General features: G+C 44.9%; 1 protein-coding gene across 1 annotated transcript in view; it reads left to right on the top strand.

Annotated features, from left to right (window-relative positions):
- The window catches only part of LOC110505815 (gamma-aminobutyric acid receptor subunit rho-2-like), a 39,547-nt gene that overhangs the window by 19,279 nt on the left and 6,579 nt on the right, over window positions 1–13,689 (top strand). The window contains exon 3 of the mRNA XM_021585269.3: window positions 12,457–12,524. Within this exon, the coding sequence (XP_021440944.2) occupies window positions 12,457–12,524 (68 nt within the window). The remainder of the gene's footprint in view (window positions 1–12,456; window positions 12,525–13,689) is intronic.

Here is a 13,689-nt window from a genome sequence, read left to right as displayed (position 1 = left end):
GTACAGAAGCTGTAACTAGGTGTCGCAGTCTATGAGCCACCTGATACTTTAAATACGGTACAGAAGCTGTAACTAGGTGTCGCAGTCTATGAGCCACCTGATACTTTAAATACGGTACATCCGCTGTAACTAGGTGTCGCAGTCTATGAGCCACCTGATACTTTAAATACGGTACAGAAGCTGTAACTAGTTGTCGCAGTCTATGAGCCACCTGATACTTTAAATACGGTACATCCGCTGTAACTAGGTGTCACAGTCTATGAGCCACCTGATACTTTAAATACGGTACAGAAGCTGTAACTAGGTGTCGCAGTCTATGAGCCACCTGATACTTTAAATACGGTACAGAAGCTGTAACTAGGTGTCGCAGTCTATGAGCCACCTGATACTTTAAATACGGTACAGAAGCTGTAACTAGGTGTCACAGTCTATGAGCCACCTGATACTTTAAATACGGTACATCCGCTGTAACTAGGTGTCACAGTCTATGAGCCACCTGATACTTTAAATACGGTACATCCGCTGTAACTAGGTGTCGCAGTCTATGAGCCACCTGATACTTTAAATACGGTACAGAAGCTGTAACTAGGTGTCACAGTCTATGAGCCACCTGATACTTTAAATACGGTACATCCGCTGTAACTAGGTGTCGCAGTCTATGAGCCACCTGATACTTTAAATACGGTACATCCGCTGTAACTAGGTGTCGCAGTCTATGAGCCACCTGATACTTTAAATACGGTACAGAAGCTGTAACTAGGTGTCGCAGTCTATGAGCCACCTGATACTTTAAATACGGTACATCCGCTGTAACTAGGTGTCGCAGTCTATGAGCCACCTGATACTTTAAATACGGTACAGAAGCTGTAACTAGGTGTCACAGTCTATGAGCCACCTGATACTTTAAATACGGTACAGAAGCTGTAACTAGGTGTCGCAGTCTATGAGCCACCTGATACTTTAAATACGGTACAGAAGCTGTAACTAGGTGTCGCAGTCTATGAGCCACCTGATACTTTAAATACGGTACATCCACTGTAACTAGGTGTCACAGTCTATGAGCCACCTGATACTTTAAATACGGTACATCCGCTGTAACTAGGTGTCACAGTCTATGAGCCACCTGATACTTTAAATACGGTACATCCGCTGTAACTAGGTGTCGCAGTCTATGAGCCACCTGATACTTTAAATACGGTACAGAAGCTGTAACTAGGTGTCACAGTCTATGAGCCACCTGATACTTTAAATACGGTACATCCGCTGTAACTAGGTGTCGCAGTCTATGAGCCACCTGATACTTTAAATACGGTACATCCGCTGTAACTAGGTGTCGCAGTCTATGAGCCACCTGATACTTTAAATACGGTACAGAAGCTGTAACTAGGTGTCACAGTCTATGAGCCACCTGATACTTTAAATACGGTACAGAAGCTGTTAACTAGGTGTCGCAGTCTATGAGCCACCTGATACTTTAAATACGGTACATCCGCTGTAACTAGGTGTCGCAGTCTATGAGCCACCTGATACTTTAAATACGGTACAGAAGCTGTAACTAGGTGTCGCAGTCTATGAGCCACCTGATACTTTAAATACGGTACAGAAGCTGTAACTAGGTGTCACAGTCTATGAGCCACCTGATACTTTAAATACGGTACAGAAGCTGTAACTAGGTGTCGCAGTCTATGAGCCACCTGATACTTTAAATACGGTACATCCGCTGTAACTAGGTGTCGCAGTCTATGAGCCACCTGATACTTTAAATACGGTACATCTGCTGTAACTAGGTGTCACAGTCTGTGAGCCACCTGATACTTTAAATACGGTACAGAAGCTGTAACTAGGCGTCGCAGTCTATGAGCCACCTGATACTTTAAATACGGTACAGAAGCTGTAACTAGGTGTCGCAGTCTATGAGCCACCTGATACTTTAAATACGGTACATCCGCTGTAACTAGGTGTCGCAGTCTATGAGCCACCTGATACTTTAAATACGGTACATCCGCTGTAACTAGGTGTCGCAGTCTATGAGCCACCTGATACTTTAAATACGGTACAGAAGCTGTAACTAGGTGTCGCAGTCTATGAGCCACCTGATACTTTAAATACGGTACATCCGCTGTAACTAGGTGTCGCAGTCTATGAGCCACCTGATACTTTAAATACGGTACAGAAGCTGTAACTAGGTGTCGCAGTCTATGAGCCACCTGATACTTTAAATACGGTACATCCGCTGTAACTAGTTGTCGCAGTCTATGAGCCACCTGATACTTTAAATACGGTACATCCGCTGTAACTAGGTGTCGCAGTCTATGAGCCACCTGATACTTTAAATACGGTACAGAAGCTGTAACTAGGTGTCACAGTCTATGAGCCACCTGATACTTTAAATACGGTACAGAAGCTGTAACTAGTTGTCGCAGTCTATGAGCCACCTGATACTTTAAATACGGTACATCCGCTGTAACTAGGTGTCGCAGTCTATGAGCCACCTGATACTTTAAATACGGTACAGAAGCTGTAACTAGGTGTCACAGTCTATGAGCCACCTGATACTTTAAATACGGTACAGAAGCTGTAACTAGGTGTCGCAGTCTATGAGCCACCTGATACTTTAAATACGGTACATCCGCTGTAACTAGGTGTCGCAGTCTATGAGCCACCTGATACTTTAAATACGGTACAGAAGCTGTAACTAGGTGTCGCAGTCTATGAGCCACCTGATACTTTAAATACGGTACAGAAGCTGTAACTAGGTGTCACAGTCTATGAGCCACCTGATACTTTAAATACGGTACAGAAGCTGTAACTAGGTGTCACAGTCTATGAGCCACCTGATACTTTAAATACGGTACAGAAGCTGTAACTAGGTGTCGCAGTCTATGAGCCACCTGATACTTTAAATACGGTACATCCGCTGTAACTAGGTGTCGCAGTCTATGAGCCACCTGATACTTTAAATACGGTACATCCGCTGTAACTAGGTGTCACAGTCTATGAGCCACCTGATACTTTAAATACGGTACAGAAGCTGTAACTAGGCGTCGCAGTCTATGAGCCACCTGATACTTTAAATACGGTACAGAAGCTGTAACTAGGTGTCGCAGTCTATGAGCCACCTGATACTTTAAATACGGTACATCCGCTGTAACTAGGTGTCGCAGTCTATGAGCCACCTGATACTTTAAATACGGTACATCCGCTGTAACTAGGTGTCGCAGTCTATGAGCCACCTGATACTTTAAATACGGTACAGAAGCTGTAACTAGGTGTCGCAGTCTATGAGCCACCTGATACTTTAAATACGGTACATCCGCTGTAACTAGGTGTCGCAGTCTATGAGCCACCTGATACTTTAAATACGGTACATCCGCTGTAACTAGGTGTCGCAGTCTATGAGCCACCTGATACTTTAAATACGGTACATCCGCTGTAACTAGGTGTCGCAGTCTATGAGCCACCTGATACTTTAAATACGGTACAGAAGCTGTAACTAGGCGTCGCAGTCTATGAGCCACCTGATACTTTAAATACGGTACAGAAGCTGTAACTAGGTGTCGCAGTCTATGAGCCACCTGATACTTTAAATACGGTACATCCGCTGTAACTAGGTGTCGCAGTCTATGAGCCACCTGATACTTTAAATACGGTACAGAAGCTGTAACTAGGTGTCGCAGTCTATGAGCCACCTGATACTTTAAATACGGTACAGAAGCTGTAACTAGGTGTCGCAGTCTATGAGCCACCTGATACTTTAAATACGGTACATCCACTGTAACTAGGTGTCGCAGTCTATGAGCCACCTGATACTTTAAATACGGTACAGAAGCTGTAACTAGGTGTCGCAGTCTATGAGCCACCTGATACTTTAAATACGGTACATCCGCTGTAACTAGGTGTCGCAGTCTATGAGCCACCTGATACTTTAAATACGGTACAGAAGCTGTAACTAGGTGTCGCAGTCTATGAGCCACCTGATACTTTAAATACGGTACATCCGCTGTAACTAGGTGTCGCAGTCTATGAGCCACCTGATACTTTAAATACGGTACATCCGCTGTAACTAGGTGTCGCAGTCTATGAGCCACCTGATACTTTAAATACGGTACAGAAGCTGTAACTAGGTGTCACAGTCTATGAGCCACCTGATACTTTAAATACGGTACAGAAGCTGTAACTAGGTGTCACAGTCTATGAGCCACCTGATACTTTAAATACGGTACATCCGCTGTAACTAGGTGTCGCAGTCTATGAGCCACCTGATACTTTAAATACGGTACATCCGCTGTAACTAGGTGTCACAGTCTATGAGCCAGCTGATACTTTAAATACGGTACAGAAGCTGTAACTAGGTGTCGCAGTCTATGAGCCACCTGATACTTTAAATACGGTACATCCGCTGTAACTAGGTGTCACAGTCTATGAGCCACCTGATACTTTAAATACGGTACATCCGCTGTAACTAGGTGTCGCAGTCTATGAGCCACCTGATACTTTAAATACGGTACATCCGCTGTAACTAGGTGTCGCAGTCTATGAGCCACCTGATACTTTAAATACGGTACAGAAGCTGTAACTAGGTGTCGCAGTCTATGAGCCACCTGATACTTTAAATACGGTACATCCGCTGTAACTAGGTGTCGCAGTCTATGAGCCACCTGATACTTTAAATACGGCACATCCGCTGTAACTAGGTGTCACAGTCTATGAGCCACCTGATACTTTAAATACGGTACATCCGCTGTAACTAGGTGTCGCAGTCTATGAGCCACCTGATACTTTAAATACGGTACATCCGCTGTAACTAGGTGTCGCAGTCTATGAGCCACCTGATACTTTAAATACGGTACATCCGCTGTAACTAGGTGTCGCAGTCTATGAGCCACCTGATACTTTAAATTCGGTACAGAAGCTGTAACTAGGCGTCGCAGTCTATGAGCCACCTGATACTTTAAATACGGTACAGAAGCTGTAACTAGGTGTCGCAGTCTATGAGCCACCTGATACTTTAAATACGGTACATCCGCTGTAACTAGGTGTCGCAGTCTATGAGCCACCTGATACTTTAAATACGGTACAGAAGCTGTAACTAGGTGTCGCAGTCTATGAGCCACCTGATACTTTAAATACGGTACATCCGCTGTAACTAGGTGTCGCAGTCTATGAGCCACCTGATACTTTAAATACGGTACATCCGCTGTAACTAGGTGTCGCAGTCTATGAGCCACCTGATACTTTAAATACGGTACAGAAGCTGTAACTAGGTGTCGCAGTCTATGAGCCACCTGATACTTTAAATACGGTACATCCGCTGTAACTAGGTGTCGCAGTCTATGAGCCACCTGATACTTTAAATACGGTACATCCGCTGTAACTAGGTGTCGCAGTCTATGAGCCACCTGATACTTTAAATACGGTACAGAAGCTGTAACTAGGTGTCGCAGTCTATGAGCCACCTGATACTTTAAATATGGTACATCCGCTGTAACTAGGTGTCGCAGTCTATGAGCCACCTGATACTTTAAATACGGTACATCCGCTGTAACTAGTTGTCGCAGTCTATGAGCCACCTGATACTTTAAATACGGTACAGAAGCTGTAACTAGGTGTCACAGTCTATGAGCCACCTGATACTTTAAATACGGTACATCCGCTGTAACTAGGTGTCGCAGTCTATGAGCCACCTGATACTTTAAATACGGTACAGAAGCTGTAACTAGGTGTCGCAGTCTATGAGCCACCTGATACTTTAAATACGGTACAGAAGCTGTAACTAGGTGTCACAGTCTATGAGCCACCTGATACTTTAAATACGGTACATCCGCTGTAACTAGGTGTCGCAGTCTATGAGCCACCTGATACTTTAAATACTGTACAGAAGCTGTAACTAGGTGTCACAGTCTATGAGCCACCTGATACTTTAAATACGGTACATCCGCTGTAACTAGGTGTCACAGTCTATGAGCCACCTGATACTTTAAATACGGTACATCCGCTGTAACTAGGTGTCACAGTCTATGAGCCACCTGATACTTTAAATACGGTACATCCGCTGTAACTAGGTGTCGCAGTCTATGAGCCACCTGATACTTTAAATACGGTACATCCGCTGTAACTAGGTGTCGCAGTCTATGAGCCACCTGATACTTTAAATACGGTACATCCGCTGTAACTAGGTGTCACAGTCTATGAGCCACCTGATACTTTAAATACGGTACAGAAGCTGTAACTAGGTGTCGCAGTCTATGAGCCACCTGATACTTTAAATACGGTACATCCGCTGTAACTAGGTGTCGCAGTCTATGAGCCACCTGATACTTTAAATACGGTACAGAAGCTGTAACTAGGTGTCGCAGTCTATGAGCCACCTGATACTTTAAATACGGTACATCCGCTGTAACTAGGTGTTGCAGTCTATGAGCCACCTGATACTTTAAATACTGTACAGAAGCTGTAACTAGGTGTCACAGTCTATGAGCCACCTGATACTTTAAATACGGTACAGAAGCTGTAACTAGGTGTCACAGTCTATGAGCCACCTGATACTTTAAATACGGTACATCCGCTGTAACTAGGTGTCGCAGTCTATGAGCCACCTGATACTTTAAATACGGTACAGAAGCTGTAACTAGGTGTCGCAGTCTATGAGCCACCTGATACTTTAAATACGGTACATCCGCTGTAACTAGGTGTCGCAGTCTATGAGCCACCTGATACTTTAAATACGGTACATCCGCTGTAACTAGGTGTCGCAGTCTATGAGCCACCTGATACTTTAAATACGGTACATCCGCTGTAACTAGGTGTCGCAGTCTATGAGCCACCTGATACTTTAAATACGGTACAGAAGCTGTAACTAGGTGTCGCAGTCTATGAGCCACCTGATACTTTAAATACGGTACAGAAGCTGTAACTAGGTGTCACAGTCTATGAGCCACCTGATACTTTAAATACGGTACAGAAGCTGTAACTAGGTGTCGCAGTCTATGAGCCACCTGATACTTTAAATACGGTACATCCGCTGTAACTAGGTGTCGCAGTCTATGAGCCACCTGATACTTTAAATACGGTACATCCGCTGTAACTAGGTGTCGCAGTCTATGAGCCACCTGATACTTTAAATACGGTACATCCGCTGTAACTAGGTGTCGCAGTCTATGAGCCACCTGATACTTTAAATACGGTACAGAAGCTGTAACTAGGTGTCGCAGTCTATGAGCCACCTGATACTTTAAATACGGTACATCCGCTGTAACTAGGTGTCACAGTCTATGAGCCACCTGATACTTTAAATACGGTACAGAAGCTGTAACTAGGTGTCGCAGTCTATGAGCCACCTGATACTTTAAATACGGTACAGAAGCTGTAACTAGGTGTCGCAGTCTATGAGCCACCTGATACTTTAAATACGGTACATCCGCTGTAACTAGTTGTCGCAGTCTATGAGCCACCTGATACTTTAAATACGGTACATCCGCTGTAACTAGGTGTCGCAGTCTATGAGCCACCTGATACTTTAAATACGGTACAGAAGCTGTAACTAGGTGTCACAGTCTATGAGCCACCTGATACTTTAAATACGGTACAGAAGCTGTAACTAGGTGTCGCAGTCTATGAGCCACCTGATACTTTAAATACGGTACATCCGCTGTAACTAGGTGTCGCAGTCTATGAGCCACCTGATACTTTAAATACGGTACAGAAGCTGTAACTAGGTGTCGCAGTCTATGAGCCACCTGATACTTTAAATACGGTACAGAAGCTGTAACTAGGTGTCACAGTCTATGAGCCACCTGATACTTTAAATACGGTACAGAAGCTGTAACTAGGTGTCACAGTCTATGAGCCACCTGATACTTTAAATACGGTACAGAAGCTGTAACTAGGTGTCGCAGTCTATGAGCCACCTGATACTTTAAATACGGTACATCCGCTGTAACTAGGTGTCGCAGTCTATGAGCCACCTGATACTTTAAATACGGTACATCCGCTGTAACTAGGTGTCACAGTCTATGAGCCACCTGATACTTTAAATACGGTACAGAAGCTGTAACTAGGCGTCGCAGTCTATGAGCCACCTGATACTTTAAATACGGTACAGAAGCTGTAACTAGGTGTCGCAGTCTATGAGCCACCTGATACTTTAAATACGGTACATCCGCTGTAACTAGGTGTCGCAGTCTATGAGCCACCTGATACTTTAAATACGGTACATCCGCTGTAACTAGGTGTCGCAGTCTATGAGCCACCTGATACTTTAAATACGGTACATCCGCTGTAACTAGGTGTCGCAGTCTATGAGCCACCTGATACTTTAAATACGGTACAGAAGCTGTAACTAGGCGTCGCAGTCTATGAGCCACCTGATACTTTAAATACGGTACAGAAGCTGTAACTAGGTGTCGCAGTCTATGAGCCACCTGATACTTTAAATACGGTACATCCGCTGTAACTAGGTGTCGCAGTCTATGAGCCACCTGATACTTTAAATACGGTACAGAAGCTGTAACTAGGTGTCGCAGTCTATGAGCCACCTGATACTTTAAATACGGTACAGAAGCTGTAACTAGGTGTCGCAGTCTATGAGCCACCTGATACTTTAAATACGGTACATCCACTGTAACTAGGTGTCGCAGTCTATGAGCCACCTGATACTTTAAATACGGTACAGAAGCTGTAACTAGGTGTCGCAGTCTATGAGCCACCTGATACTTTAAATACGGTACATCCGCTGTAACTAGGTGTCGCAGTCTATGAGCCACCTGATACTTTAAATACGGTACAGAAGCTGTAACTAGGTGTCGCAGTCTATGAGCCACCTGATACTTTAAATACGGTACATCCGCTGTAACTAGGTGTCGCAGTCTATGAGCCACCTGATACTTTAAATACGGTACATCCGCTGTAACTAGGTGTCGCAGTCTATGAGCCACCTGATACTTTAAATACGGTACAGAAGCTGTAACTAGGTGTCACAGTCTATGAGCCACCTGATACTTTAAATACGGTACAGAAGCTGTAACTAGGTGTCACAGTCTATGAGCCACCTGATACTTTAAATACGGTACATCCGCTGTAACTAGGTGTCGCAGTCTATGAGCCACCTGATACTTTAAATACGGTACATCCGCTGTAACTAGGTGTCACAGTCTATGAGCCAGCTGATACTTTAAATACGGTACAGAAGCTGTAACTAGGTGTCGCAGTCTATGAGCCACCTGATACTTTAAATACGGTACATCCGCTGTAACTAGGTGTCACAGTCTATGAGCCACCTGATACTTTAAATACGGTACATCCGCTGTAACTAGGTGTCGCAGTCTATGAGCCACCTGATACTTTAAATACGGTACATCCGCTGTAACTAGGTGTCGCAGTCTATGAGCCACCTGATACTTTAAATACGGTACAGAAGCTGTAACTAGGTGTCGCAGTCTATGAGCCACCTGATACTTTAAATACGGTACATCCGCTGTAACTAGGTGTCGCAGTCTATGAGCCACCTGATACTTTAAATACGGCACATCCGCTGTAACTAGGTGTCACAGTCTATGAGCCACCTGATACTTTAAATACGGTACATCCGCTGTAACTAGGTGTCGCAGTCTATGAGCCACCTGATACTTTAAATACGGTACATCCGCTGTAACTAGGTGTCGCAGTCTATGAGCCACCTGATACTTTAAATACGGTACATCCGCTGTAACTAGGTGTCGCAGTCTATGAGCCACCTGATACTTTAAATTCGGTACAGAAGCTGTAACTAGGCGTCGCAGTCTATGAGCCACCTGATACTTTAAATACGGTACAGAAGCTGTAACTAGGTGTCGCAGTCTATGAGCCACCTGATACTTTAAATACGGTACATCCGCTGTAACTAGGTGTCGCAGTCTATGAGCCACCTGATACTTTAAATACGGTACAGAAGCTGTAACTAGGTGTCGCAGTCTATGAGCCACCTGATACTTTAAATACGGTACATCCGCTGTAACTAGGTGTCGCAGTCTATGAGCCACCTGATACTTTAAATACGGTACATCCGCTGTAACTAGGTGTCGCAGTCTATGAGCCACCTGATACTTTAAATACGGTACAGAAGCTGTAACTAGGTGTCGCAGTCTATGAGCCACCTGATACTTTAAATACGGTACATCCGCTGTAACTAGGTGTCGCAGTCTATGAGCCACCTGATACTTTAAATACGGTACATCCGCTGTAACTAGGTGTCGCAGTCTATGAGCCACCTGATACTTTAAATACGGTACAGAAGCTGTAACTAGGTGTCGCAGTCTATGAGCCACCTGATACTTTAAATATGGTACATCCGCTGTAACTAGGTGTCGCAGTCTATGAGCCACCTGATACTTTAAATACGGTACATCCGCTGTAACTAGTTGTCGCAGTCTATGAGCCACCTGATACTTTAAATACGGTACAGAAGCTGTAACTAGGTGTCACAGTCTATGAGCCACCTGATACTTTAAATACGGTACATCCGCTGTAACTAGGTGTCGCAGTCTATGAGCCACCTGATACTTTAAATACGGTACAGAAGCTGTAACTAGGTGTCGCAGTCTATGAGCCACCTGATACTTTAAATACGGTACAGAAGCTGTAACTAGGTGTCACAGTCTATGAGCCACCTGATACTTTAAATACGGTACATCCGCTGTAACTAGGTGTCGCAGTCTATGAGCCACCTGATACTTTAAATACTGTACAGAAGCTGTAACTAGGTGTCACAGTCTATGAGCCACCTGATACTTTAAATACGGTACATCCGCTGTAACTAGGTGTCACAGTCTATGAGCCACCTGATACTTTAAATACGGTACATCCGCTGTAACTAGGTGTCACAGTCTATGAGCCACCTGATACTTTAAATACGGTACATCCGCTGTAACTAGGTGTCGCAGTCTATGAGCCACCTGATACTTTAAATACGGTACATCCGCTGTAACTAGGTGTCGCAGTCTATGAGCCACCTGATACTTTAAATACGGTACATCCGCTGTAACTAGGTGTCACAGTCTATGAGCCACCTGATACTTTAAATACGGTACAGAAGCTGTAACTAGGTGTCGCAGTCTATGAGCCACCTGATACTTTAAATACGGTACATCCGCTGTAACTAGGTGTCGCAGTCTATGAGCCACCTGATACTTTAAATACGGTACAGAAGCTGTAACTAGGTGTCGCAGTCTATGAGCCACCTGATACTTTAAATACGGTACATCCGCTGTAACTAGGTGTTGCAGTCTATGAGCCACCTGATACTTTAAATACTGTACAGAAGCTGTAACTAGGTGTCACAGTCTATGAGCCACCTGATACTTTAAATACGGTACAGAAGCTGTAACTAGGTGTCACAGTCTATGAGCCACCTGATACTTTAAATACGGTACATCCGCTGTAACTAGGTGTCGCAGTCTATGAGCCACCTGATACTTTAAATACGGTACAGAAGCTGTAACTAGGTGTCGCAGTCTATGAGCCACCTGATACTTTAAATACGGTACATCCGCTGTAACTAGGTGTCGCAGTCTATGAGCCACCTGATACTTTAAATACGGTACATCCGCTGTAACTAGGTGTCGCAGTCTATGAGCCACCTGATACTTTAAATACGGTACATCCGCTGTAACTAGGTGTCGCAGTCTATGAGCCACCTGATACTTTAAATACGGTACAGAAGCTGTAACTAGGTGTCGCAGTCTATGAGCCACCTGATACTTTAAATACGGTACAGAAGCTGTAACTAGGTGTCACAGTCTATGAGCCACCTGATACTTTAAATACGGTACAGAAGCTGTAACTAGGTGTCGCAGTCTATGAGCCACCTGATACTTTAAATACGGTACATCCGCTGTAACTAGGTGTCGCAGTCTATGAGCCACCTGATACTTTAAATACGGTACATCCGCTGTAACTAGGTGTCGCAGTCTATGAGCCACCTGATACTTTAAATACGGTACATCCGCTGTAACTAGGTGTCGCAGTCTATGAGCCACCTGATACTTTAAATACGGTACAGAAGCTGTAACTAGGTGTCGCAGTCTATGAGCCACCTGATACTTTAAATACGGTACATCCGCTGTAACTAGGTGTCACAGTCTATGAGCCACCTGATACTTTAAATACGGTACAGAAGCTGTAACTAGGTGTCGCAGTCTATGAGCCACCTGATACTGGCATACTTTAGTTTGTTTAAAGCAAAATGAACACAGACGCTGCCTCGCTCCAAAACCAAGGTGCATGACTTGAGGAGCTAACTAAAGAGAAGAGGAAATATAGCAACTTGGAGAACATTGGAAGTGGATCAAAATGCTTGTTCATTGTTAAAACCAACACTTTTTGTCCCATAGTCTTCATACGTGTTTCTGTATGTTGTATATCAATATGCTGTAGTTTGTTCAAATCATTTTTTTCTGTGGTTTCTTTCTTTTTGTTTCCCAGGCCCTGCTATCCCAGTCGGAGTGGACGTACAGGTGGAGAGCCTGGATAGCATCTCAGAAGTAGACATGGTAGGTTGAAGCTATCCCATTTCTGTACTCTGAAGTTATGACGCAACAGCTTCAACTCCGCATTGTGGAAATTTTGTGAGAGTAAAATCACCACATCATTAACATTTAAGTCATTATTTCCTGTATCCAAATTGACACGGTTTGTTGGAGTATTTTTGTGCTAGCTAAATCCCTTGAGATCTAACAGACTGTAACATATTGATAGTCGTTATTGACCATGCAGATGGGCATCATAATGATGGGTACTCCCAACTGTTGCTATTATTATATAATGAGAGTGGGCTGAAAGAGGGGGTTAGAGGAAGAGGAGGAGGAGGGGTAGTAGGAGGGGGTGGAGGTGTGGAGGAAGAGGTGTAAGTGGAGGAGGAGAAGGCGTAATGGGAGGAGGAGTAAAAGGAGGCAGGGGAGGAGGAGGCGTAAGTGGAGGAGGGGTAGTAGGAGTGGGTAGAGGTGGGGAGGAGGAGGAGGAGAAGGCGTAAGTGGAGGAGGAGGCGTAAGGGCAGGAGGACTAGAAGTAGGAGGGTTGTAGGAGTGGATGGAAATGGAGAGGAGGAGGCAGAGGAGGAGGCGTAAGTGGAGGAGGAGGAGGAGGAGGAGGAGGGGTAGTAGGAGGGGAGGAGGAGTAGGCTGAGGAGGAGGCGTAAGTGGAGGAGGAGAAGGCATAAGGGGAGGAGGAGGAGGAAGAGGCAAAGGAGGAGGAAGAGGCAGAGGAGGAGGAGGAAGAGGCAGAGGAGGAGGAGGAAGATGCAGAGGAGGAGTAGGCGTAAGTGGAGAAGGAGGAGGAAGAGGCAGAGGAGGAGGAGGAAGAGGCAGAGGAGGAGGAGGAAGAGGCAGAGGAGGAGGAGGAAGAGGCAGAGGAGGAGGAGGCGTAAGTGGAGAAGGAGGAGGAGGAGGCAGAGGAGAAGGAGGCAGAGGAGGAGGAGGAAGAGGCAGAGGAGGAGGAGGCGTAAGTGAAGAAGGAGGAGGAAAAGGCAGAGGAGGAGGAGGAAGAGGCAGAGGAGGAGGCGTAAGTGGAGGAGGAGAAGGATAAGGTTTCAGTTTCTTTGTAGTAGAGCTCAACCCCAGAGGTGTGAGAGGTTGCAGAGAAATCAAAGATACTGGCCTGAACTTATCTGCTCTGTCCGTTGACTTTCAGCCTACACTTAATTTCAGCCCCAACAGGATT

This window comes from Oncorhynchus mykiss, chromosome 25 (genome assembly GCF_057628025.1).
Source record: "Oncorhynchus mykiss isolate SJ-2025 chromosome 25, ASM5762802v1, whole genome shotgun sequence".
Taxonomy (NCBI): domain Eukaryota; kingdom Metazoa; phylum Chordata; class Actinopteri; order Salmoniformes; family Salmonidae; genus Oncorhynchus; species Oncorhynchus mykiss.
Note: the sequence above shows the minus strand (reverse complement) of the source record. Positions and strands in the feature narration are given on the sequence as shown.